Consider the following 25,186-nt stretch of genomic DNA (forward strand, 5'->3'; position numbering starts at 1 on the left):
GCTATACACATACTATGCATATTAAACATACTGTACTTGCTATCACACAAGTACAGTAGATCTAGAAATCATGAAGCATTAATAAAATGATATTAAATATATAATATATGTAAAGTAACATATGGATATAATAGTAGGTATAATAAGTAAGGAGTAGTATATATAATATATCAGAAATAAGGGACCCACAAAAATAAGTATGTGAATATGTAGGGGGGTGGAAACATAAACTGTGGATATACACCAATATGGAACTATTGTAAAATGGAAACTTTTGTTTTTGTTTTTAAAGAAAAAATGATAAAAATAATAATAAAAAAAAGAGTACTGGATCAAAATTAAAAAGTAACTTGAAGAGATAACTGAACAATATATAGATTGGAAACTGGAACTATTTTTATTGGGCATACCCATAAGAAATTATAATAAAAAAATACAATATCTAATTCTACATATTATAACTGTAGCTAGAATAACCTATGCACAAAATTGGAAAAAATAATGTCATACCAAAAGATGAAGAGATGATAAGGAAAATTTTGGACTGTGCAGAGATGGACAAATTGATGAAAGAAATAAACATACTGTATTATCTAGTATATGCTGCATTTTCAGATAATTATATATTTAGATTATTTATTGACTACTAAATTAGTATTGTGAATATATTAATCAACTTGCCAAATTAATTTACTGAACTTTAGTAAAAGTGTAGGACTAAATACTTTGTTTATATTATCAGTAGGGAGTAATGTGCATACAAAATAATAATCAGTGATTAAATGAGTGAGATAGTTTGCCAGTCTAAGTCATTGTATATTTGTATTCTATTTAAGTACAACTCATTTAGCATCAATTAAAAATGTTGTGTGAATCTGCATTTCTGATTCTTTTAATCAACTGTGTATGACTCTTGAGACCACTAAACGCTAAAGGGACATTAATAAATATCCCTTTTATTTCCAGTGTGTTTTGTGCCTGGCTCAGAAGAAGACAAAATTACAGTTGTATTGTATTTCTCACATTATTTGGCAGGAGAAGATCAGTAATGCAAAAATGACAAAGTAAGTATTTTTCATTTGGCTTTTTTTTCTAATATGTTGTTTCATTCATATTTTTTTCTTTGCCCTGTCAATTATTAAAAAGTTATTATGCTGTATCATAGTAGCTAAAAACATACAGTAAGTTGTGAACTCATCAGAAATATTACAATCCTTTTTCCCTCTGTCTTCTTCTCGTTGATTATAGAGCTTTATCAAGTGTGACTTTTTGCAAAGTTGTAAATACTCTAATATGGTCTCCACATTTTGAAGATGCATTAAAGTTTTATATTGATAAACATAAGTTTAAAGAATTGAGAATATTTTATCATTACCTTAACCACCATGATCACTGGTTGTTATTGTCATCATCATTTAAAAAAAAAATTGATTTGTAGAAATTGTCATTGGTATAAATTCAAATAAAAAATCAGAAAGGATGGACTGAAAATAATATTGGATGAAAATCTTATTATAACTGCAATTCTTTGGTTTCTGTAACATATATCCAGAGGAAGAACTAAACAAGAAAGTAATCAGACATTGAATTATAGTCTTGTTTGTGCTCTAAGCTTTACAGATGCTTTCAAAGATCAGTTAAGTGCCAGTATAAGTAAACTCTAATAGATGGCACTAATCAAGATGATAAGCATTTATTTTTTTCAAATATGATGTTCAAATAACAGGTTTTTAGCAAATGTAAAAAAAAAAGTTCAAATATATGAAATAATTATGAAAGAATTTTTTTTTAATTTTTTCCTGTTTTCTTCCTTTTACCCTCCAGAAACTATACTTAATTTAACTTTGAGAAATGAAAGATATGTCTAACCAAACCTCTATGACAGAATTTCTGCTGTTGGAGTTCTCAGATATCCGTGAAATACAGATTCTGCAATTTGTTGTGTTTCTGGTTTTTTATTTGGCTGCCATTTCAGGAAATCTCATCATTATTTCTGCAGTCATTCTTGATCGCCGACTACATACTCCTATGTACTTCTTTCTTATGAATTTAGCTATAACTGATCTTGGAGCTGTTTCTGTCACCATACCCAAATCCATGTCAAATTCTCTCATGAACACCAGATTGATTTCATATGTTGGTTGCATCTTTCAAGTGTCTCTCTTCCTCCTCTTTGCAGCTTCTGATTATACTCTCCTCACAGTCATGGCCCATGACCGATACATTGCTATCTGTAACCCACTTAGATATGAGGTAATTATGAACAAAGGAGCCTGCATCCAGATGGCAGGCAGTGCATGGCTCAGTGGATTTCTTTATGCCATCTTGCACACTGGTACTACCTTTGCCATGACTTTCTGTTCCAATGTAATTGACCAGTTTTTCTGTGAGCTTCCACAGCTACTAAAAATCTCATGCTCTAATTTATACCAAGTTGAAAATGTCCTTCTTATCCTGAGTGTTACCATAGCATTTGGCTGCTTTCTCTTTATAGTTGTGACTTACATCCAGATCTTCCTAACAGTGCTTCGAATGCCCTCATCAAAAGGAAGACAAAAGGCTTTTTCTACATGCATTCCTCATCTCATCGTTTTCTCAATGTTCCTGTTCACTGGAATGCTTGTGTACTTGAGACCAATACCTCATGTCTCCTCAGAAACCAATATGGTATTTGCTGTCATATATTCAGTGGTTCCACCCATGATGAACCCACTGATCTACAGCATGAGGAATAAGGAAATAAAGGTTGCTGTATTCAAGCTTTTAAATTTAAATAACTTTATAAAATTGATTTAAAAATAACTTTATAAAATTGATTTGTTATTCTATAAATGTATTTTCCATGCAGAGTGAAGACCAGAGGTCTTCAAACTTGGCAGGTTTAAGACTTGTGGACTTCAACTCCCAGAATTCTGAAGTCCACAAGTCTTAAAGCTGCCAAGTTTGCAGACCTCTAGTGAAGACTCTTTAACTATTTAGATATTGTTCTGCATTATTTCAGCAAGCACATTACAGGTCAAATTTCCTGTTGTTTTTCCACGGATTTAGTAGAAAGGCTGTTGAAATAAATAAGACAGTCTGAATTTATTTCCTTATTTTACAATTTTGCAGATCACCCCTTAAAATTGAATTGTCCCAGACTATTGGCAGCACACTAATGTTACAATATAAATGTTGAAAGTAAAACAATCACAATAACATTGGTAAAAACATAACAGTAGAAAAATAAGCTAAAAAGTCTTCTCCATGTGTGGTGACAAAGATTATTTTATTATGGTTCATCACACAGTCAGCCCAATGATTACACTGCATTTGGCATTTTTATCCATCTATTGAATTCTTCTCTAGGGCATGGGCTAGGCATTACTATTATGATTTATCTTGTTCACACATACACAAACACACCTCAAAATGGTAAACATACTTAATACATCTGCTTCCTATTTCCCACCATAAAAGCAATCCTGTTGAGTGATTTTCTGCTCCAAGTGAATTTGCACTACTCATTTTTTTATCCAGCATCAGTTGTTTGGGTTTTAAAAATGCATATCTATAATTCACCCAGAAGTTGTGGCTGCATTATATTTATCCCTTAAATTATTAATTTTAATTCTATTGACTGTACACATGAAGATGATGATGATGATGATGATGATGATGATGATGATGATGACGACTGTCTTGTTGTTTTGTATGTACACTCGGTGCTTCTGTACCAAAAAACAAATTATTTGTGTGTCTAATCAAAGAATTTTGATTAGACACACTTATTATTATACTTATTTGACTAAGTAAACTAAAAAGTAAAGACCAACTACTCATATGCTAAAGATATACATAATTTCCTATATAGTTTGTATATCTTCCAGTCAAACCTCCTAATTAATTAAAGGAATAGAAATTAATTCAAATGAAAAGAGTGATGAAATTGTTACATATCGACATTGATAAAATGGTAGTCTGCTATAAATTGTATATTAATTGAAATACACTGAATTTGACCCAAACTATATCAGTGTGGGATGATAATTTGTGACTGGGAGATGACAAAATTATTTATTAATTATAAATGCCTCTATTATTCTTCAAATGTTTGAAATCTATTTTTAAGATAATAGGGATAAAATTTTCTGAAAATGTTTTTTTTTCCAAAATCACCATGAATCTTCACTATTATTCATCAACCATTCCTTTTATTATTTAAATATTCAGAATTTGAAGTCAATCAACTTCATTATCAATATGTAAACAAAGATATAATGTAAGTTGAATCTATTTACATAATAAATTAACTAATCTATTTATTCCTTTTTATCTGTCATTTTTATGGGTTACACCTATATTTATTTGTTTCCTTAATATATAACCATTTTCCATAATGCTTCTTCAATCAACGGAATCTGAATAGATTGCAGGGGACTAGATAGGCTCTTCATTATTAATACATTTCAAATAAATTGTTTTTAAATATTAAAAGTACTATCGTAGCAGTTCCAAATGCAAGTGCAAGCTGTTTAATAGGTACCACTTTGGTGGGAAGGCAACAGTGTTTCATGTGCCTTTGGCATATAATGCTGGCCACATGACCATACATTTCCCTATCTACATTGTGTGTGTGTGTGTGTGTGTGTGTGTGTGTGTGTGAGAGAGAGAGAGAGAGAGAGAGAGAGAGAGAGACGGAGGGAGGGAGGGAGGGAGGGAGGGAGGGAGAGGGAGAGAGAGAGACTTTATTCCTGTGACTGGAGAAGTATCTGCATTTTTTTAATACATTGGAAATGGTTTGCTATTGCCTTTTTAAACCTGAGAGAGAAGGACCAATCCAAGGTCATTCAGATGACTACTGTGCTTAAGGGAGGACTAGGATCTATGGTTTCAAGATTTATAGCAGCGGTGAAATCTGACTGGATTGATCCGACTCATGTGAACTGGTAGCGCCAGTGATGGGAGACTGCCCATCCGCCGGGACATCATTATGTTCCCTTTTTAATCCTCTGCGCATGCGCAGAAGGCTCTGCGCATGTGCAGAAGAGGCACATGTGCATGTAACATGCATGTGCTCCCGCGTGCTCCTGTTCCCGAACCAGAAGCGAAGGTAAATGGATTTCACTGCTGGTTTGTAGCCCTGTGTATTTAATTACTACACCAAAGTGGTAATCAAAATATTACTTAATTTCTTTGAAGGCTACTGTAAATACTGTTCAATCCTTCATGGAATTATAGAAAACTGGTGTAGCAGATAATAAATTATGTGATTGGCATTTTCAGTTTAACACTGAGTCCTGATATGGTGACATTTCTCTGGAATTTGCTATTGTTTGTCTAAGTTGAACAGCAATCAGAGACCAAAGTTGTCAAAGATGTTAGGGTTGAGGCATTCATTTAAATATGCATTATTTCAATTTTTCCCCTGTAAATGTGCATCCTACATTCCAATTTCTCCCATAAAAATAAAAGGAGAAAATGGATTAATAAATAGCAATGGTTATTTGTTAATTCATGGAGAAGAATAATTGACAAATGCTACTGATGGGCAAAGAGTATGCTCAACACTTGAAAAACTGAGACTGGAAATTGATGTCACGGCGAAATGGGCGGGCGATTTTGGGGCTCCAGAATCCCCCCCAATAGCCCCACTGCTAGACAATCCAGTTTGAACCCCACAGTCTAGTTTTGACTGTGGTAGTGGAGGGCACATTCTGTTGATCCCAGGGACACCACAAAGTTCCTGGTAGATCACAAAAGCCCTTTTTCCTACAGCGGGGAAGCAGCCATTGCGGCTGCCAAGGCTGGGACAGCTTTGGAGGAAGAAAGAGGAAGAACAGTTATCCGATGCAGTGAGAGAACAACATTTTAAATTGACAAGTTCACCTTGTGAGATAAGTGTGAGGATGATAAAGATTAAAGAATTTTAAGCGGTGAATTTACTTTCAAATAGACTATTTTTTTTAAATTTGATTTATATGCCGCCCTTCTCCGGTTTTCGCGGGTGTTTGTATGTAGGTCTTTGGTTATTCGGGTTTTCTCCCGCGTAAAATTGGAAGTGTCTTGGCAACATTTCGACGAAGTCTCATTCATCATCTTCAGGCTGGTGTTTTCGGCTTCGTGCTCCTAGAAGTCTCATTTGTCATCATTTTTTAAAAAAATTGATTTATATGCCGCCCTTCTCCGGAGACTCAGGATGGCTTACAATGCGTTAAGCAATAGCCTTCATACTTTTGTATATTTATACAAAGTCAGCTTATTGCCCCCACAAACTGGGTCCTCATTTTACCTACCTTAGAAAGGATGGCAGGCTGAGTCAACCTTGAGCCTGGTGAGATTCGAACTTACAATAATTGCAGACAGCTGGTGTTAATCACAATGCTTTTAGTCTGCTGAGCCAGCAGGCCCTTCAGGCTGGTGTTTTTGGCTTCGTGCTTCTAGGAGCAATGTGTGATTGCAGCTGTTTCTTCCTTTTAACTGGTTGGCTGTGCTCTGATTGGCTGGGGGTGTGTTCTCATGAAACCACACAGGATGTCACCACCACACACCCATGCAAGAAGCAAACTCAAACCCACACCGATAATGAAGCACGACCACAAACAGAAGCCAGACTGCAGCTGCATCATTAGCCACTTTAAATCCCTCCAATCCATACATGAAGCAAACTAATACCCACCATGAAGATGTGGCATGACCACGAATGTGAAGCCAAACAACAACAATGCAGCTCACCAGCTCAAATCCCCCTGCAACTCAGACTAACCTGAGCACAACCAAGCCCCCACCCAAACAGAACACACCCCCATCCAATTAGAGCACAGCCAACCCCCCATCCAATCAGAGCGCAGCCAAGCTCCCAACCAATCAGAACACACCTCCACCCAATTAGAACACAGCCAAGCTCCCACCCAATCAGTTCACACCCCCACTGGCAGTTAAAAGGAAGAGACAGCTGCTATCTCACATTGCTCCTAGAAGCACAAAGCCAAAAACACCAGCCTGAAGATGACGAATGAGACTTCATCGAAACGTCACCAAGCCACTTCCAATTTTACGCAGGAGAAAACCCGAATAACCAAAGACCTACATACAAACACCCGCGAAAACCTCAGAAAACATATATATATATGGATACTTGCTAGAGGTAAAATTGAAAGAAGAACAAGTTAAAGAATCAATGATAGCGTGGGGGAAAAATTTTGATTACGGTATTGATTTAGAGAAATGGCATAAATTGTGGTCACATAATCATAAAATGATAACGTCTAAAGCATATAAAGAGAATTTGTATAAGATGTTTTACAGGTGGCATCTACCCCCTATGAGGATAGCCAGAATGCTCAAGAATAAATCGGAGAAGTGTTGGAGTGTCATCAGACCCCAGGATCTTATTACCATATGTGGTGGACGTGTGTAGAAGCAAGGAAATTTTGGACTAAGATACACATGTGGTTGGAAAAAATGACAAAGAGACATATTGACTTTAAACCATAGACATTTTTATTAGGGATCTTACCAGAGACATTTAATAAAGAATTGCAATATTTAATTGTGAATATTTTAACAAAGGCTAGAATTGTATTTGCAAAAAATTGGAAAGGAGAGAAGATAATTACTGATGAAGAAATTATTAAGAAAATGTTGGATTTTGCTGAAATGAGTAGATTGACATTTGAAATAAGAGAACAGGAAGATAAAAATATTATTTGATATGGGAGCTATTTTATCAATAGATAGATAATAAAGCATGGAGATGAAATATTATATATGAAATGAAATTTGGATAAAATGTTTAAACACTTGTTTTTTGTTAGAGGAAAAAATATTAGTCATATAATGAGATTTTGAAAATTTTGAAGCATGAAATGATTTTAACCGATCGAAATACTGTCTGTAATTGTTTGGAAGGATGATGTTTTTATGTTGTTTTTTGTTTAAAAAATAAAAAACTTTTTTACAAAAAAAAAAACACTTGAAAAACTGAAACACAGAGTAAGTGATTTGCAGAGTAAGTAGTTTAGCCTAAGCAGAGATTGGGTGAAGTTTTCTCCTAGGAGTTCCAGACTCATATGGCTAATTTCACCCCATTCATGACTTGATTTGATTTTTAGTTTTTTAAACATGCAGATGGTGAAGATATTAGATGGAAATAGCAAGCTGATTTTACATTATGTTTAGATGATTTGTAAATGGAGTATGTAAATGGAGTATGGCTATACTACTGGAGATTATAAAAACATTATTGATTATCAGAGAAATGGAAATGTAGGATGAAAATGTAGCAGACATCTACAAAGAACAGTTTGGACATAGATAAATGGAATAAATTAGGGAAGTATTGATCCTGGATAATAATGGTGATGTCCAGAAAAACAAATAAGATATAAAGTGGTACCGATCCCTCAGTACCCACTGCATTGAAACTCATTGAATTTGCTACTCAAGACATTTTGATGAGAAATTTTGTCTCAGTATTTGTTATTTGTTTGGTATAGCTTGCACTCAATGTGCAAGCTATAACTTGTCAGTGTTGCCTCGTGACTCACTACCCTTTCCAGCAGAAACAAAGAGTGACACATTAGTCATGCTGTAGCTTCTGTGGTCATTTTGTGTATTTTTGCACTTTTTTTCTCATCAGTCCAAGTAAAGTTAAGTTTTGTTTTATTTAATGTAAGCATTTATTATTTTTTAGTTTATTTCTCATGTAAAGTAATTATATATAACCCTATCTTTTTACATATTGCCTTAAAAAGGTGCATTGTTTTTGGTTTGGAATGTGATAAATTTATTTACATTATTCCTTGTGGGAAAAATTTGTACTCATTGTTTTTGGTAATCATTGTACCTCCCAGAACCAATTAATGATGGGTATACCACTAAATAATGAAATTTAAGATATAGTTATGAAAAACCCAGTTAAGAAATTATTTTTATAATATTGCTTTGGCATCTTTTTTTTACCTACTATAGTAAAGAGCAAAATCAATTAAACCAGGTTTCATAAATGCCATAAATTCAGTATTGACTCTTAGTGATCCTTTCTTGAAAAAGGAAAGGTGAACTATTCCAGTACTGGCACTAGGACCACAGTGTTTATGAACACATTTGTTACTGAGGATTACTTGACAGTTGTATATTTAAAATGTTTACTCAGATATATTTGTAGTAAAAAACCCTGGGATGTTATAGGAAATTGATCTTTATTTACACACACAGATCACATCAAGAATCTCTCTTTTTTCTACCCAACCTTTTATGGTCTGGAAAAATAAAATAACTACATAGTCAGCTCAATACATGAAATCTGAAATACTTCTTTTGCATCTTCCTTAAAGACATTTGAATCTCTGTGTTCCTCAAGCTATAAATTATGGGATTCATTAGTGGAGGTAAAATTGTATACAAAACAGCCGAAAGTAAGTCCAGAGATGGTGAAAACAAAGCTTTTGGTCTCATGTATGAAAACATGACAGTAAAAACAAACAAACAAAACACAGTCAAATGAGGAACACAAGTAGAGAAAACTTTATACTGTCCCTGAGTAGACTGAATCTTGAAAACTGCTGAGAAGATACACCAATAAGAAATAGATACAAACAGGAAGCAAAATGAACCTATACTTAGTACCAAGCCAAACGTAATTTTTTCATTGATCTCTGTATTGGTGCAAGATATTTTTAACAACTGAGGGATATCACAAAAATATTGCTTGATAATATGGGATGAGCAAAAATCTAAATGGAAGGTGTTTGCAGCATGAAATGCTCCATTGATTACACCAAACACCAAAACAATTAATATAATATGGAGACAAACATTCCAATTCATGATTAGTTTGTATTTCAAGGGATGACATATTGCAACATAGCGATCATATGCCATGACAGTGAGCAAGAAGATCTCTGAAGTAGCACAGGAGACAACAAGGAAAACCTGAGTGACGCATCCAGTAAATGAGATCACATTGCTGTTTACCAGGGAATTGCCCATCGATTTGGGAACAGTGGCTGAAATGAAGCAGAAATCAATGGAAGAGAGAATAGCCAGAAAAAAATACATGGGGTTGTGAAGATTATTACTCTGGGCTACAGTTATGATAATGATGATGTTGCCCACCATAGTTACTAAATAAAGGAAGAAAAACACCATGAAGTGTAAGATCTGTAACTCTCGAGCAGTAGAAAATCCTTGGAGGATGAATTCAGTCACAAATGTTTGGTTTAACATTTGCTTTCAACAACAACAACAACAAAAAAAAAAACCCACTGTAGAAACAATGAATCGGTATTTCCAGCATCAGTGCTCCAGAGATGTCTGGTCCATCTACTCTTTGTTTCACCACTACATAGACAGAGAGTACAATATTTAGGTACTAGTCTTAGAGGTCTTCCATCCATCAGCATTAAGGTGCTGTTCTCCATTGTGAAAGCTGGCAAATGACTAGTCCTAAAAATATGCTGTTTATATTTTTAATCACTATTCAATTGTATAAATGCAGTTTGCTGTAATAGCCCAAACTAGGAATGATGACTTCTTGATCCTTTTAAGATAGGTAACTTTATAAATTTGATAAACCAAAAAGAAACCACTTCTAAAAATGTGATCAGTCTATGTTTGCCAGTGAGTTTCATATCCATAATGCTTCAGTTTGGGGAGTTGCCAAAATACAAGATAGTGCATTTTTAGTTATTCCACAAATCTATTTTATCGTGCCATCCAAAAGTATTTAGTAACATATATTAAATGAACATTGATCCAAACATACTTAACAACCAAATTTTAACTTCTCTCTCATTCCATTGCCTCTACATTGTTATGCATATCTGTCAATATATCAGTATCAGTATAGATACAAGATTCATAGGCTATAACACACAGTTTTTATTTTATCCTTTATTTTATTCTATTTTTCTTTTTTTCATACACCAATATATAGACTCTCCATCCTAAAGAAATAGATTGAACATAACAAAGAATTTAACACTTTAGAAAAAGTACATTTGGCATTGTGGAAGCATTCTCTCTTCTAAACCAGGCCAAAAACAAAACCCCTTATAAAAAATGAATTATTACTAAGTGGGACAGGAAGCAATACTTTTGTTTATCATTCCAAAGAATTTTGTTTTATGGATTAGCTCACAGATTGCAGCTCATTGCAGTGGTATATGGAGGAGATGACAAAGGATTAAGTGCTTCATCAGTTTGGAGTCCTGCCCAGAAGAGATCTAAATGCAGCCCTTCTTGAATTCCATTGACTTTTATCTACCACCAATTTGCCTTGACTGTTAGTAGTTCAGATTCTTGTTTAGAAGCAGCATGAAATAAACTTGCATTCATTTTGAAGCCCTTGCTCCCAATTTCTTGAACCTGACAGAATTTTGTGAATATGCTGATTTCAAGTGCGTTCCCTTACAAAGACATCTATTCTGTAAAATCTAAATATGCTCAAAACTTACCATTTCATGCATGTCCCAAAATATTCAATTTTTCCTTCCAGACCATGTAATCCAGCAGGACCTAGTTTTTCTTTATTAGTTAAAAGTCAGCAAAAGTTCTATGCAAAAAAAAAAAAAAAACTTTAAGAAAACTTAAAAGGGGCACTTCGTGAAGCAAAGCAGCTGTTCCTTTCAGATTTAATGGCTTCTATGCATACAACGGGCCTATTCAATATTTCTTTATCAGAATATTATCTGTGATGATTATTAACTAATGTTTTTAACTTGTAATTCCCAGAGAATTTGATGAGGAATAACCAACCAAATAAATAAATTTTAATTTCTAATTATTTAAAAATTTAATTTCTAAATATTGTAAATTATATTAGAATATTATTTCAATATTTATTTATTATTAGCCTATGCTTTCATACTAACTGGCTGGTTAACTGGAGATTTATTTAGAATAGGAGTCCTAGTGAAACCTTCAAAAGCCGTAATATTAGGAAGCATTGTGATAAACAGGGAACTCAACATGTACAAAACCTTACAGTAATGAGAAATTGTACACCCAGACAATCTTCCTGGTGCTGAAAAATCCTAAATCAAAATAATCATTCACCCTTTAAAAAATAAAGTAGTGCAATTACTATCACACACCTCTTCATTTTGCAGAGCAGACAGCTAATAGAACTGTGAGTTGGTAGAACATACTGATTTGTATTTGTAAGTTGACAAGTTTGGAGTTTAAACAATTATTCCCTAGAGTTCTATATGTGTCTCAACAGAATCCCAGAGCAAGGTATTAAACAAATGTTGAAAAATATAAACTGAAAAGAACAACTAAGTTATTTGCTTTATTCCTCTTGAGAGATGTATGTTACTTCTACTTTTCATTAGGAAAATTGAACTGTTTCCCTTTTGGGCTGAAAATGTGCCTATTACTTCCATAGTATTAATATGCTTCTTCTTTTGCTGATCATTGACCAAATATATAACTTCTTCCTCAAATGACTATCAAATCAGAGACCTACACATTTAGTGGGAACCCCTCTCCTCCAAAAAATAAATACCTGGAAAAATTGTGCACCTGAAGATAGGTGTGCACTGAAATTAAAATATTTCAGCCAAATACATTACAATTTACCAGAGTTAATTTCTCTAGCTGAATCAGCATATACTTTCTTTTTAATTAGATTAACAGGCTAAATCAAATTAACTAATAAATTATGCAGAGTCAATGCATTTCTAAGGTGGTATGGACAAGTTGTACTTCTTATCCTTTCAATTACAGAGAACATTTATCTTATGGTGGCCTTACTTCCTAATTTTATTTATTTATTTTCCAACTGCTTTTCAAACAAACATATGGAGAGCAAAATTATAACAGTATATTCAGGACTACTAGAAGAAAATGGTATTTACCTGTTGCAAGTACACAAAGATTGAAAACAAAGATATTATTTATTTAGTTTTATCCCACTTTTATTATTTTTATAAATAACTCAAGGCATCAAACATTTCTAACATTCTTTCCTCTTCCTACTTTCCCCACAACAACAACACTGTGAGGTGGGTTGTGTTAAGAGCAAGTGACTGACATGACTGACCCAAAGTCACACAGCCAGTTTTCATACCTAAGGTGGGACTAGAATTCACTGTTGCCTGGTTTCCAGCTTGGTGCTCTAATAATTACATCAAATTGACTCTCTGGAATAGTTAGTATACCTGAAATTCTCCTCTCACTTTAAGTCCTTCTTCCTAGAAGCCTTTAGAATGAAGGACTGACCTCACCTCATTCTTCAGAGGTCTGTAAGGGGTTTCCATAAGTGCACCAGCGTGCCTACCATCCCTGTCCTAATATTCCTTTTTACTTACTCTTTTCATGTATTCAAATTATGTTTAAACTTTTACCTGTTATTTTATATATATTATGTTATCTTATATATTTATCTTAACAAATAAAATAAACTTATGAAACTAAACTTATCTATAGTAGGTTAGAAAGTAGGTAAATTGAGTAGTACTATGGGGGTCTCATCCTAACTCTTTATCCTACTGATTTTGTTACCTGATAGAGATGTTTCATGGTGCTATATAATGGTAGCTAAAATTATAATTCATTACCGAGGAGACAAAATATATCTCAAATGCCAATAAATCTGAGAAAGCATTGTTATATGTTATGACCCAGGGTTGGCATGCAAGCAACACATGCTAGGTGGAAGCTTGGCCACTTTTATTCAACCACCATCCCCCACAATCCCAATAATCCAGCAATTCCCAGTCTGTTCTCCAAGGTCTCTGCCTCCAGGTTACCATTACAGTCTAAGAGCAAGGCTCAAATACATGTGCCGGCATGTACATGTACATGTACATATCTTCGTGCAACTTCCTGGCAGTGAAAGTCCACAGGAACAACACCACTCCAGGAGCATTTTTGAAAAGGCCTTCGGGCTACTCAATAAAAGAACATACACTCCAGGAGCAAGAAAAGCTCTCACACTTGGCAAAGTTCATGATGAATGTCAAAGCAAAGGATTAAACCTCAGTCCACACCAGCAAGGATTCTGGATCAAAGTTCTTCTTGGAGCAGTGGAACATGTTGCCATGAAATGCAACACTTGTTCCTGACAATAACCCCTCCCCATGGCATTTCCTTAAATGCTACTCTCCAGGTGATCCTCAGGAGGAGGGATGGGGTCAGGGGTGGGTTCTAAATTTTTTTTACTACCGGTTCTGTGGGCATGGCTTATTTTGTGAGTGTGGCTTGATAGTCATGTGACAATTCTTTAGGATTTAGCAGAGGCACTGGTCTACCAGGCTTTTAACTGCTTGCAGAGCTGTACCGGTCTACCCATTTGTTTTTGGAGTCACCAGTCTACCCATTTGTTTTTCAAGCGCACTGGTCTACCACCACACTGCCTTTTATTACTGATCAGCTGTAGGGCAGCCCTTTCAAGCCCCGTGGCAAGAGTTTAAACAGTTTTTTTCCTTCTAGCCGATCAGCTGGAACTCGGGAGGCAGCGAATAGATTGGGAGTGGGGGGGGCAGCTCCTGAACAAAGAGAACCAGTTCAGTGACATCATATTGTCACCGTTACTGTCTCAGCCGAACCTGGCCACCACTGGATGGGGTGCCTTCCTTCCGAATAGTCAGGTTGCCCTGTGTTGACTCTGCCTCCTCTTCCTTCTCTGCACCCGGGAATCAGGTGGGGGAAGCATTTGCTCATCTCTGGAATTCTGCTCTGCTCTACTGCCTGCTCTTTCTATCTCCTTCTCATTCCTCAGTCAGCCTGCATCCTCTCTTCCTCCCTGCCTACTCTTCCAAAGTCCGAAGGGCCTGGGACTGCCTTGTCCTCATCCCCAGGTCATTCCTCATGGGCCATAGGGACTGTGCCCTTCCCCTCCATTCACTTGCTTACACCGCTCCAATAGTGCCATCAATTTCCCGTCATGATCATGCTCCGCTTCATCATCAGTGTCGGCACACCTAACTATAAGAATATCATCAGCTATAGGCTCAATTCCGCTGAGGCCACTCAATAATTCCTGTTGCTTCCTTTGATACATCTCTGGTGCTATGGAGATACCAAAGGGCAGTTTAAGCCACCTCTTTCTGCCCCAAGGAGTCCAAAACGTAGTCATATAACTGCTCTCTTCGTCCAGTTTACACTGTAAGAAGGCATCCCTGGCATCAACAAGTGTAAAAACCCATGCCTTAGGCAGCTTGTACAAAACATCCTCTAACGTTGGCATTGGGTAATGCGATCGTTTCAAGGCCATATTAAAAAACTTAGGATTGATGCAAATTCGGATCTTTTCCAACTTCCTAATCACCACCATATTACTTATCCAGTCGGTTGGCTCGGCTAATGAAACAATATGTCCCTCTGCTTCATATTTATCCAACTGTGCTTTAATCTGTGCCTTAATGGCTATAGGGACATTGCGCGGGGCACTTTGTACTGGAGGGACAGTGGGATCAAGTTGAAAATGAACCTCTCCTGGCACAGATGCAATAGGGCCCTCAAACAGCTCCCTATAAACTTGGAGGACTTGGTGCTTTATTAATGGTCTCCCCAAGGCTTTGGAGGAATAGGTTTCAACATTATGCAACTTCCTCAGAATGGTAAATCGGATCAGTCCCAAACGCTCACACGTTGAGCCTGACAGTAACGGCTTTTGATCTACATCCACAATTTCAAATTCCAATTTGTGAGTAACCCCACGTATGTTACACTCTGTATAAAATAAGCCTAGTGACTCCATCAGTTCCCCCGAATATAACTTTAATGAAGGGGTGTCTCAAGTGCCAATTTCCTTTTGTCCTTTAGGCTCATCACATCGTATGTTGTCCCCGAGTCCAACTGACAAGATTGAATTATATCATTAAATTTAAGATTAACAAACCACTTTTTGCCTTTTGAATGTACTGCACCAATGCATTCTTTTGTATAGATCACATCAGTGGTAAACAGTGATACATCCTCTAAGTCCGGCATTTGCTCGACCATATGCAACTTCCTTGCTGCCAGACACACTCCAGCAAAATGGTTCAGCCTCCCACACACCCTACAGATTTTACCATAAGCTGGACACCAATCTTTCCCACATGCATGCACATTGTCACAGTATTTACATGGTATGTGGTTATCTGCTGACAAATTGCGAGGCTTCTGTTTGAACTGCTGCTGTTGCTGATGATTCCTCACAATCGGCTGGTGCTTGGAAGCTACATTAACATAGTTGGTCTGTTTATCTCGCTCCAACGCCATCAGCTGTTTATCTGTAAATTCAGTAGTCCGACATATTTCTATGGCTAATTGCAAGGTTAAACCATGTTCCCTTAATAAACGGCGGTGTGTACTTTCCTTGGCCACACTCAAAACTATTTTGTCTCGGATGAGTTCGTCTCTCAGGGAACCGTAATCACAAGTTGCCGCCCTTTCCTTTAAGCGTGTTACAAAGGCATCTATCGTCTCTCCTTCTTCCTGCGTGCAGCTGCCAAAAAGATATCTTTCATATATAACATTCTTATGCGGTATGAAGAAAGCTTTCAAAGCATCCAAAATAGCCTTAGTATCAGTTTTCTGCTCTTCTGTAAGAGTTAAACTATGCTTATAAATATGAAGGCATTCTGCACCCATCAATCTTCTTAATGTGGCAGCTTGTACTGCTGCCGGCTTATCATTTAAGCCTGTAGCCAAAGAGTAATCTTCAAACTCTGCCCTAAAATTTTCCCAATTAGTGCTAGAGTCCTCACTTACTCGCATGGGTTGTGGCAGTGATATATTATCTGCCATGGTGCTATATTTCTTACTTCAAACGCTCCACTTTCAGGGCCAAATCATTTCTGACACCATGTTTCAGATATGCTTTTATTAACAAAATAAAACTAACAACGCTTATAAAGCGTCTTCAAAGGCAACACCCAGGAACACCTCATAGAGACACATAGAGATAAAGATTAAAAGCGAACACAACCCCATAACATCCTCCTTCCCCACTGCTGAAGTCTGCAGCCATGCAACAAATGGGGATTGACCATCACTCAAGCCCCACTGCTGTCAAAGTAGATCCCGGGCACTGTGCTCCAATGGACAGATGAAAAGTGGAGTGAGAGAAGGAGGAGGAGGAGAAGCAAGGAAAAGAAAGAGGGAAAGGGATGCCATCCTGGCTGGCCAGGCACTGAAGTGCTGCCACTGCCTCTGCAGAGAGAGAGATCTGTAATTTGGCAAGAATAGGATTTAACCATAATAGTTTCTCATCACATACGTATCAAACTTTTTGTTTTAACGAACAATCAGGTAGTGTTTTGTATCTTTCCCTTCACTCAGCTTCAAAACAAGGTCATTTGGAGAACTTTAGAATTATACCAAACCTGTCTTTTGCAAGCAAAGAATATCAGACAAAATAAATATCAGACTGTTTAAAATTAATGGACTAGCCAAGTTCAAATCAACTTCAAATTGCTTTATTTTTAAATTTCCAATTCTAAAAAGGATATAGAAAAAGTGGGTTGTGAAGTGTGGGGGGTGGAATAAGAAGACAGGCAGAGGAACTGGCCAATATTTTACATATTGGACTCTGGAAAAATGGTCTATCAACAAATACAACCATTTCAAATTTCTAGTTTCCACACAGTATCCAATTGGCCCTGATATTCTTATGCAATTATAAGTTCCTTGCACAACTCTTATAAGAATGTTTGCAATCACCGTAGGAGATGCTTTAATCTGGTGGATATTTTCCACACAGATTTTTGTATATCCTTATTCCTTAAACTGTAAATGATGGGATTTAGAACTGGTGGCAAAAGTGTATACAGGCATGCAGCAACCACATCCACAATTGGAGTAGAAAGGTTTTTTGGAATCATATATGAAAATACAGCAGTGATAACAAATAAGGAAAACACAGTCAGATGAGGAGTGCAGGTTGAAAAAGTTTTGATTCTTGCGTGAACTGATGTTATCTTCAGCACAGTTGAAAAGATATATCCATAAGAAGCAAACAGAACTCCAATGCAAAATGTAACTATAATGACTCCAAGAATAACAATGAGAAATGTATGAACATTTGAATCAGTGCAAGACATTTTTTGCAACAGAGGCATATCACAGAAAAATTGTCTAATTTTATTGGATCCACAAAAGTTCCCTCTGAAAGTTAGACTGGTTTCTAATACTGCATGAATCAGGCTGCTGATCCAGGCAGCAGATGCCATTTGAATGCAGGCATTCCAGTTCATGATCATACTGTATTGCAGAGGGTGGCAGATGGCTACATAACGGTCATAGGCCATGGCAGTGAGCAAAAAAAGCTCACCGCTAGTATAAGTAACAATTAAAAATAGCTGTGCAGCACATCCAGCAAATGTTACTACTCTGTTTTTTGTAATTGAAATGGCTATGGATTTAGGAACTGTAGTAGAAATAAAGCAGAGATCTAAAAATGACAGGTGAACCAAAAAGAAATACATGGGATTGTAAAGATAACGGTCTAGGGTGACAGCCATGATGATCAGAAGATTTCCCACTGCAGCTGTTAAATAAACAAACAGAAAAATAACTAAATGCAAAATTTGTGTTTCATGGTCATCTGCAAATCCCATTAAAAGGAATTCTTTCACAATGGATTGGTTGCCCATTTCATTTATTCCAAAGGTTCTGCAAAGAATAGATTACAGAATGTTCAATGATTTCTTACAATGATTTCTTACATTTAGAGAAAAATACTTTTTTCCAGAATTAACAATATCATCATTTTAGAAGCTTGTTGGAGTATTCTCTGAGATTAATAAATGATAAATTATTTTACAATCAACTCTCTTGAACTAAATTGTAATCCCATCATAATTGCTTCAATTCTTTTGGAAACAGTGGGTGAAAAATAATCACGTAATGCAAGACACACATCATACTATTATACAGATTTATTTTAACATTTTTTTAAATATTTGGGAGTCTCTGAACATCAGTAAATATTGGTCTATGTTAACTCTTAGTTCTCTTTCCCATTCTAGATGTTGTTCCACTGTTAAATACTGAATTTACTTTCAGCATCGATATTCTATTGAGGTTGATATTTATCTGCATTCTTCAAACTGGAATGCATGCAGATACTCCTAGGATTACAGTGATATAAGCATAAGTGTAATGACATCACCATAAAGAATACAATTTATTTTATTGCATCCAATATTGAGATACATGGATAAACAGGCATAATTTCAGTTGTAATATATAATCACATATAACTCCAATTTCCTATATTTAGATTAATAATAGATTAAAAGACCATGATTTCTATTCTCTCTCTCTCTCTCTCTCTCTCTCTCTCTCTCTCTCTCTCTCTCTCTCTCTCTCTCTCTCTCTCTCCATCCATTTCTCCATTTATCAAACATGCATCTAACTACCATCCATTCTTCCTCCATCCTTCCGTCCAGCCATTCAAGAAATAAATTACTAGGAAATGTCCTAAACTGTTTGAAGCAAGTAGAAAGTTTTCCTGTTGAAAGGAATTGTAAGATTAAATATTGGCAATGTGTACGGAAGATTTCATAATGAAAAATGTCAAAGTCCTATTACCTGTGGTGAAAAAAAAAATTTCTAGCTAAAATTGGAAAAAGTAATGATAGCATATTGCCTGCTGATCTTTTCCATACATACCTCCTTTTGTAAACTATATCCTAAGTAATCTGTCAACAAAATTCTCATATGTAAAGGGATAGTAAGTTTTTCCACACTAAATGAGAATACATCCCATTGAACATAATGCAAATCAACTATGAATGGAATGGTTTTGTAAATTAAAAGCACCATTCCTATCAGAATCTCATTAAAGCCTTGCATTAATCTCTTGCCTTATAACATGAGACATAAATTTCAAAAGATGCAGCCATATACTTAACAACCTGTACTTAATAAAATAGGCATGATAAAGTATTTTTTGTTTTACCAAAATCCATTGTATAAATATCTGCCAAAATTTCAGTCATCTACTATACACTTAATTAAAAGTTTCTGTGCAAATTTTTTTAATGAGAAGAAATTATTAGAATTTTAAGGATACCCATATATCACTTTAATTTTAAAATGTCTAACTGCATATCACTACTTCCTTACATAGTTACCATAATAACTTTAGAAATGAAACCGAGAACTTTAATTTTGTATTGAATGTGATTTAGAAAATTGCTTACCTCTAGCTGAAGTCAGGGCTGTTAGGAAATGAGGATATTTGTATACCTGAGTCTTTTTTTATTTGCCCAAACACACATAGGAAAGAGTAGGATGAGCCACCTCTATTCCCAAGAGTATTTCATGGAGTTTCATAAAGTTAAATTATTTTTAACTTTTATTTAATTTTAAGCAGCAAACAACCTGTTGGTGAGGTATGTGCTAAACCTTAGCAGATCTCCAAATATAGCTTGAATCCATTACTTAAATGCCATGTTTCCAAACATTTATTTTATTAAACTATGCTTTGGAGAAGAGACAGTGCCAAAAAAAGAATTATCCATTCAGAGATACAAACTCTATCCAATTTTGTCCCAGATCCTGCTCATCATTGTCTATGGCTCTTTCAGATTGCCAGGATTGGTTAACCTCTTATACTTTGGGGTATTGATATTCATCTTTCCTAAAATGTTTTTTAATGCAAAGTTTTGGCATAGCAGGTCTGTATCTCATTTGCTTAAAAATAAATCAATAAAAAAAATTCAATTTTCTTTGTATATTCACCTATGGAATGAACAAATCCCCATATATTTATCCTTAATAAAGCTGGGCAATCTACTATGCTCCCCTCACACACCCACACTGTTTACTTACTGTTACCAGCTAGGCATAATTATTGTTCAGTTCTTTTGTAGTTTGTTAACTTTCTTACTGACCTTTCTTCTGCTCTGGATGTAAGGCAGAAGACGTGTGTGTGTGTTTATGTGTGCAATTATCACAACTTTGTGATTTTTTTTGAGGGTCTTTTCTCCCAAGATTTCTCCCAAGAAACTAAAGTCAGAAGTAGAGTGGTTTTTGTCTTCTTTATTATGATTTTGTCTTTGTTTATTAAAACTTCTAAACTTCTAATGAGCTTGCAAAACAATAGAATATATAAGCATCCCAAGGTAGTAAAATAACAATAGAGGCGTGCACAGACATTAGAGAAATTGGTGGCAATAAACATATTTATTATGCATCACAGACTTTCAGCCTTTGTTATATGTATTGTTATATGCACATATTGGTTATATTTCTTTTGGTTGTATGAATAAAAATAATGGATGGTCATAAAGGATACATGTCAAGCACTCTTAGTTTTTTTCCATTTGTTCTCTTTACTAGCTGCTCCCTAATGTTCAATTCAGGCTTCATTAAAATAATATAACATTTAGGGAAAAATATACATCCCAATAAGCCAGCACTTGAAGCTACAATTGAGAAGATTTCCACAGCTACCATATATTTGCCTTTGGTGCTTAAGTAAGTAGGAACAAATGAAATCCAGACGCTGCAAAAGATGAGCATGCTGAAGGTAATAAACTTAGCTTCATTGAAACAGTCTGGTAACTTTCTGGCTATAAAAGCTACAGTAAAACTTACAATGGACAAGAAGCCCAAATAGCTCATGACAATGTAGAACATAGCAATGGACGCTTCGTTACATTTTAATATGATATTTTTGGCTAAAGATTGAGTATCAACATCTGGAAAGGGAGGAGAGTTTGCTAGCCAAGCTACACAAATCACTCCTTGAATCAAAGGACAGCAAAGAATAATAAGCACGGTCAGTCTTTTCCCAACTCATTTCCTCATTCTTGATCCTGGCTTGGTAACCATGAATGCTAAAATTACAGTCATGGTTTTTGCCAGTACACAAGAAATGGCTACAGAGAAGATGATAACAAAAGCAGGTTGCTGGAAAAGGCAGGTCACCTTTCTGGGTTGTCCAATAAAAAACAAAGAACAGAGAAAACAAAACAGGAGAGAAATCAAAAGAATGTAGCTGATGACCAGATTGTTGGCTTTGACAATGGGAGTGTCTTTTTTCTTAATAAAAATTCCTAATACAAGGACTGTGATCAAGGTAAAAAATCCTACAGCTGAAGTTAAACTTATTCCTAATGGATCATTGTAGGACAAAAAGGTTGCAATTTTGGGAATGCATTGATCTTGGTTCATGCCAGGATATTGATCTTCTTGGCATCTGAAACATTTTTCTGAATCTGGAAAAACAGATTTGCAACAATTAATGTGAGAACAGGTGGTAATTTTTGTCAACTTCAAAAGTAGATTTTATTTAGTGTTGTAAGAAAATACTCTAACAAATCACCAATCTATTTATATTGAGTGAAAATTTTTTAAAAAATGATAACTAATTAAAGAAAACAATAAAGATAATGAAGTGTGGAGCATTTGCAGGTATTGCTTTATATTCAAAAATAGTTTCCAACTTGTAGTATCAGTACAAAGCTGTACTGTTATATTTGCTAATAACAGACCAAATGTCATGTTGGAGAGATTCAGACAAATTAGCTTCCTTTAATCTGCTGAAGATATCCAACTGGTACTTATTTCTAAATATGCTTGTTAAAATATACTAAATATATTTATATAAATAAATATAAAATATACCAAATATATTAAAATATACTAAAGTAAAGTATACTTCTTGCATCATCAACCAATTCAGGCAACTGCATTGATACAGTAATTTTACATCTTTCATAGCTGAATTGAGCAACCTTGTGCTGAGCAACCACAATTTTAATCTGAGCAAATGAGTGAAAATGATAGAGAGCTCTTAGATGGATAAAGCAATGATCCTTTTACTAAAATTTGTGGCTATTCATTCTATGGAGATTCTCAGTCATCCAGGTCATGGTTGTCCCAAAGATACTTTTTCAAGAGGCAACTGAACTATTTGTTTTTCTTTGAAGATACTTTGCCTCTCATCTAAGAAGCTTATTCCGTTCTAACTGGATGGTGGGGAATGGAAGGATTTATATTTCTTGCAGACAGCTGGTCATTTGCATTCTTTTTGAGAATCACTGAGGCCACTTGGAGGTTTATCTGTGTCGTCAGGGTCACCTGAGTAGTGCAAATGGGTGTGGAGCCTTCTTGGAAGTGCTGAAAGGACTGTTTTGTAGACAGGAGACAGATAATGTTGTATCCCTCCCCCTTGGTTGAGAGAGGCCTGTTCGATTTTGACATAGATGGCCTCTTTAAACCCTCTTTCAAACCAGCAGTCCTCTCTGTACAAAATGTGGACTTTGCTGAATTCAAAAGAGTGGCTTTTGTCCTTTAAATAGAGATGGATAGCTGTAAAAGAAATATAAATCCTTCCATTCCCCACCATCCAGTCAGAACTGAAGAAGCTTCTTGGATGAGAAATGAAACATCTTTAAAGAAAAACAAGGAAGTCCAGTTTCCTCTTGAAAAAGCACATTTGGGTTTTCACTAGAGTATTTCATGGAGTTGGTCTTAAAAGGCATTCAGTAGCTATAATTGATCCATAAATCAGCAGCTTGAATGTACCTTCAGCTCCTGGTTCATGGCCATTTTTGGAGCTATTATCTCATGTATTAAAGATTGTCATCTGCAAGGTGCATGGAATCATGACTCCTCAATCACTGGCCCCATTCTCTGGAATAGAAGCCATCTCCCTATTTGTTTTCAGAAAGTCAGAAACAGCCCTGATGGCACAGTGGTGAGAAGACAGTATTACAAGCTAACTCTGTCCAGAGTCTGGAGTTTGATCCTGATGTCCTCAAGGTTAACTTAGCCCTACAGCTTTTCAAGTTCAGATCCAGATTGTTGAGGGCAATATGCTGACTCTGTAAACCACTTAGAGGGTAAAGCACTATAAAACCATATATCCTTAATGATGATGGATTAGTGGTCGTTGAATTGAAAAATTGAAAATTGATTTCCAGGTTTTATATAGTTGTTATACACCGTAGAATTTTAGGTTGTTTTTTTTTTAAAAAACAACAACATTTATTTATGTATAGTGAGTCTGGATAGATAACTGCTGCTCAGTTGATTTTTGTAGACTATTAGTCATATAAAAAGGATGATACATAGAAATAGATGGCTAGATAATGCATATATAGATGATAAATGATTAGATGATACCATAGATAGATAGATAGATAGATAGATAGATAGATAGATGATAGATAGATAGATAGATAGATAGATAGATAGATAGATAGATAGATAGATGAGGCAGGCAGGCAGGCAGACATGCATATACATGAATGTATGCATGTTATATCACCAACCATTTTGATTTGCAGTCATCCCCTCAGGACATGGAACACAATCATAACAGCAAAACTTCTTTGTTTCTTTTTTCTGTTTCTGATAACCAGGCTTGCAGGAGTGACTGCAAAACGATGTTGGCTTTGTCTATTATTAAGCACAAGTTGGGGGAAATGAGATCAGAATATATTAAAAATAAAAAGTAATAACCAGCTGAAGAGTTCATATGAAACATTCAAATCTAACACGTTATATATTTAAATTAACCTTAATTTAAAATTAATAATTAATAATAAATGAATAATTAATTAAAATAATTAATAATAGATTGTGAAAATTACACTTGTTATATTGGAATTAACAATTGGAATTTGCACAATCCATTATTAATTACGGATGCTTCAGATTGTGCAACAAATGTTATCTATTCAGACCATTGCTTTTACAAGAGTACTAGGCATGGCTATTGTATCAAAACGTATTTATTGAGAACCCAAAATCATAATTTAAAATCCCATTAATGTCATTTATTTGACATGTTTCAATGATAAATTACGTTTATATCTTTTGTAGAACAATTCGCTCTTTAAATTCTTTCTTTTAAATAAAATCTGAATGTAATATGAAACTTTAAACATATTATCAAATTTGTTTTTTCATGACAAGATCAGATTTTGCAGTTCCTGATAGTCATTTAGTTAATGAAGTACCATCAAAGATTAAAAGACCGCACCTGATTAACATTTCTATGCCACACAATCAAGGTTTCATTAATAACAAATTCTTCTTCTGCTAGGGCATAGTGCTGGACCTTTCCAATTTTCACTCTATGCAGTGAATTATTTGGGAATATTACTAAATTAGTGATGTCAAATCCAGCTCTGATTTCTCTGTTTGAATTAAAGCAAACTGTTTCTCCAACAGAGTTGTTAAATACAATATGATCAAGTAATTGGTAAAGCTAATTGCAAAAAAAAAAAGAAGAAGAAGAAGAAGAAAG

General features: G+C 35.3%; 3 protein-coding genes across 3 annotated transcripts; 1 reads left to right on the forward strand and 2 right to left on the reverse strand.

Annotated features, from left to right (window-relative positions):
* Window positions 1-965: 965 nt before the first annotated feature.
* LOC117669018 (olfactory receptor 14I1-like) lies at window positions 966-2,828 on the forward strand. The gene is made up of 2 exons (XM_034423105.2): window positions 966-1,064; window positions 1,825-2,828. Exon 2 carries the CDS (start codon window positions 1,852-1,854, stop codon window positions 2,794-2,796), a length of 945 nt encoding a protein of 314 aa, XP_034278996.2. The 5' UTR covers window positions 966-1,064; window positions 1,825-1,851; the 3' UTR covers window positions 2,797-2,828.
* A 6,399-nt stretch (window positions 2,829-9,227) lies between these two features.
* On the reverse strand, window positions 9,228-10,219 carry LOC117668753 (olfactory receptor 14A16-like). Its single transcript, XM_034422815.2, has one exon. It carries the CDS (start codon window positions 10,207-10,209, stop codon window positions 9,268-9,270), a length of 942 nt encoding a protein of 313 aa, XP_034278706.1. The 5' UTR covers window positions 10,210-10,219; the 3' UTR covers window positions 9,228-9,267.
* Window positions 10,220-17,379: 7,160 nt separating this feature from the next.
* Window positions 17,380-18,572, reverse strand: LOC117669019 (olfactory receptor 14A16-like). The gene has a single exon (XM_034423106.2). The coding sequence runs from the start codon at window positions 18,567-18,569 to the stop codon at window positions 17,634-17,636; it is 936 nt and encodes a 311-aa protein (XP_034278997.1). The 5' UTR covers window positions 18,570-18,572; the 3' UTR covers window positions 17,380-17,633.
* Between the last annotated feature and the right edge of the window lie 6,614 nt (window positions 18,573-25,186).

Source organism: Pantherophis guttatus, chromosome 4 (assembly GCF_059756535.1).
Source record: "Pantherophis guttatus breed Tessera chromosome 4, ASM5975653v1, whole genome shotgun sequence".
NCBI lineage: Eukaryota > Metazoa > Chordata > Lepidosauria > Squamata > Colubridae > Pantherophis > Pantherophis guttatus.

Bases quoted from the DNA above. Each gene is read 5' to 3' on its own strand.
- LOC117668753 (XM_034422815.2), bottom strand. From the start codon at position 10,209: ATGTTAAACCAAACATTTGTGACTGAATTCATCCTCCAAGGATTTTCT.
- LOC117669018 (XM_034423105.2), top strand. From the start codon at position 1,852: ATGAAAGATATGTCTAACCAAACCTCTATGACAGAATTTCTGCTGTTG.
- LOC117669019 (XM_034423106.2), bottom strand. From the start codon at position 18,569: ATGGGCAACCAATCCATTGTGAAAGAATTCCTTTTAATGGGATTTGCA.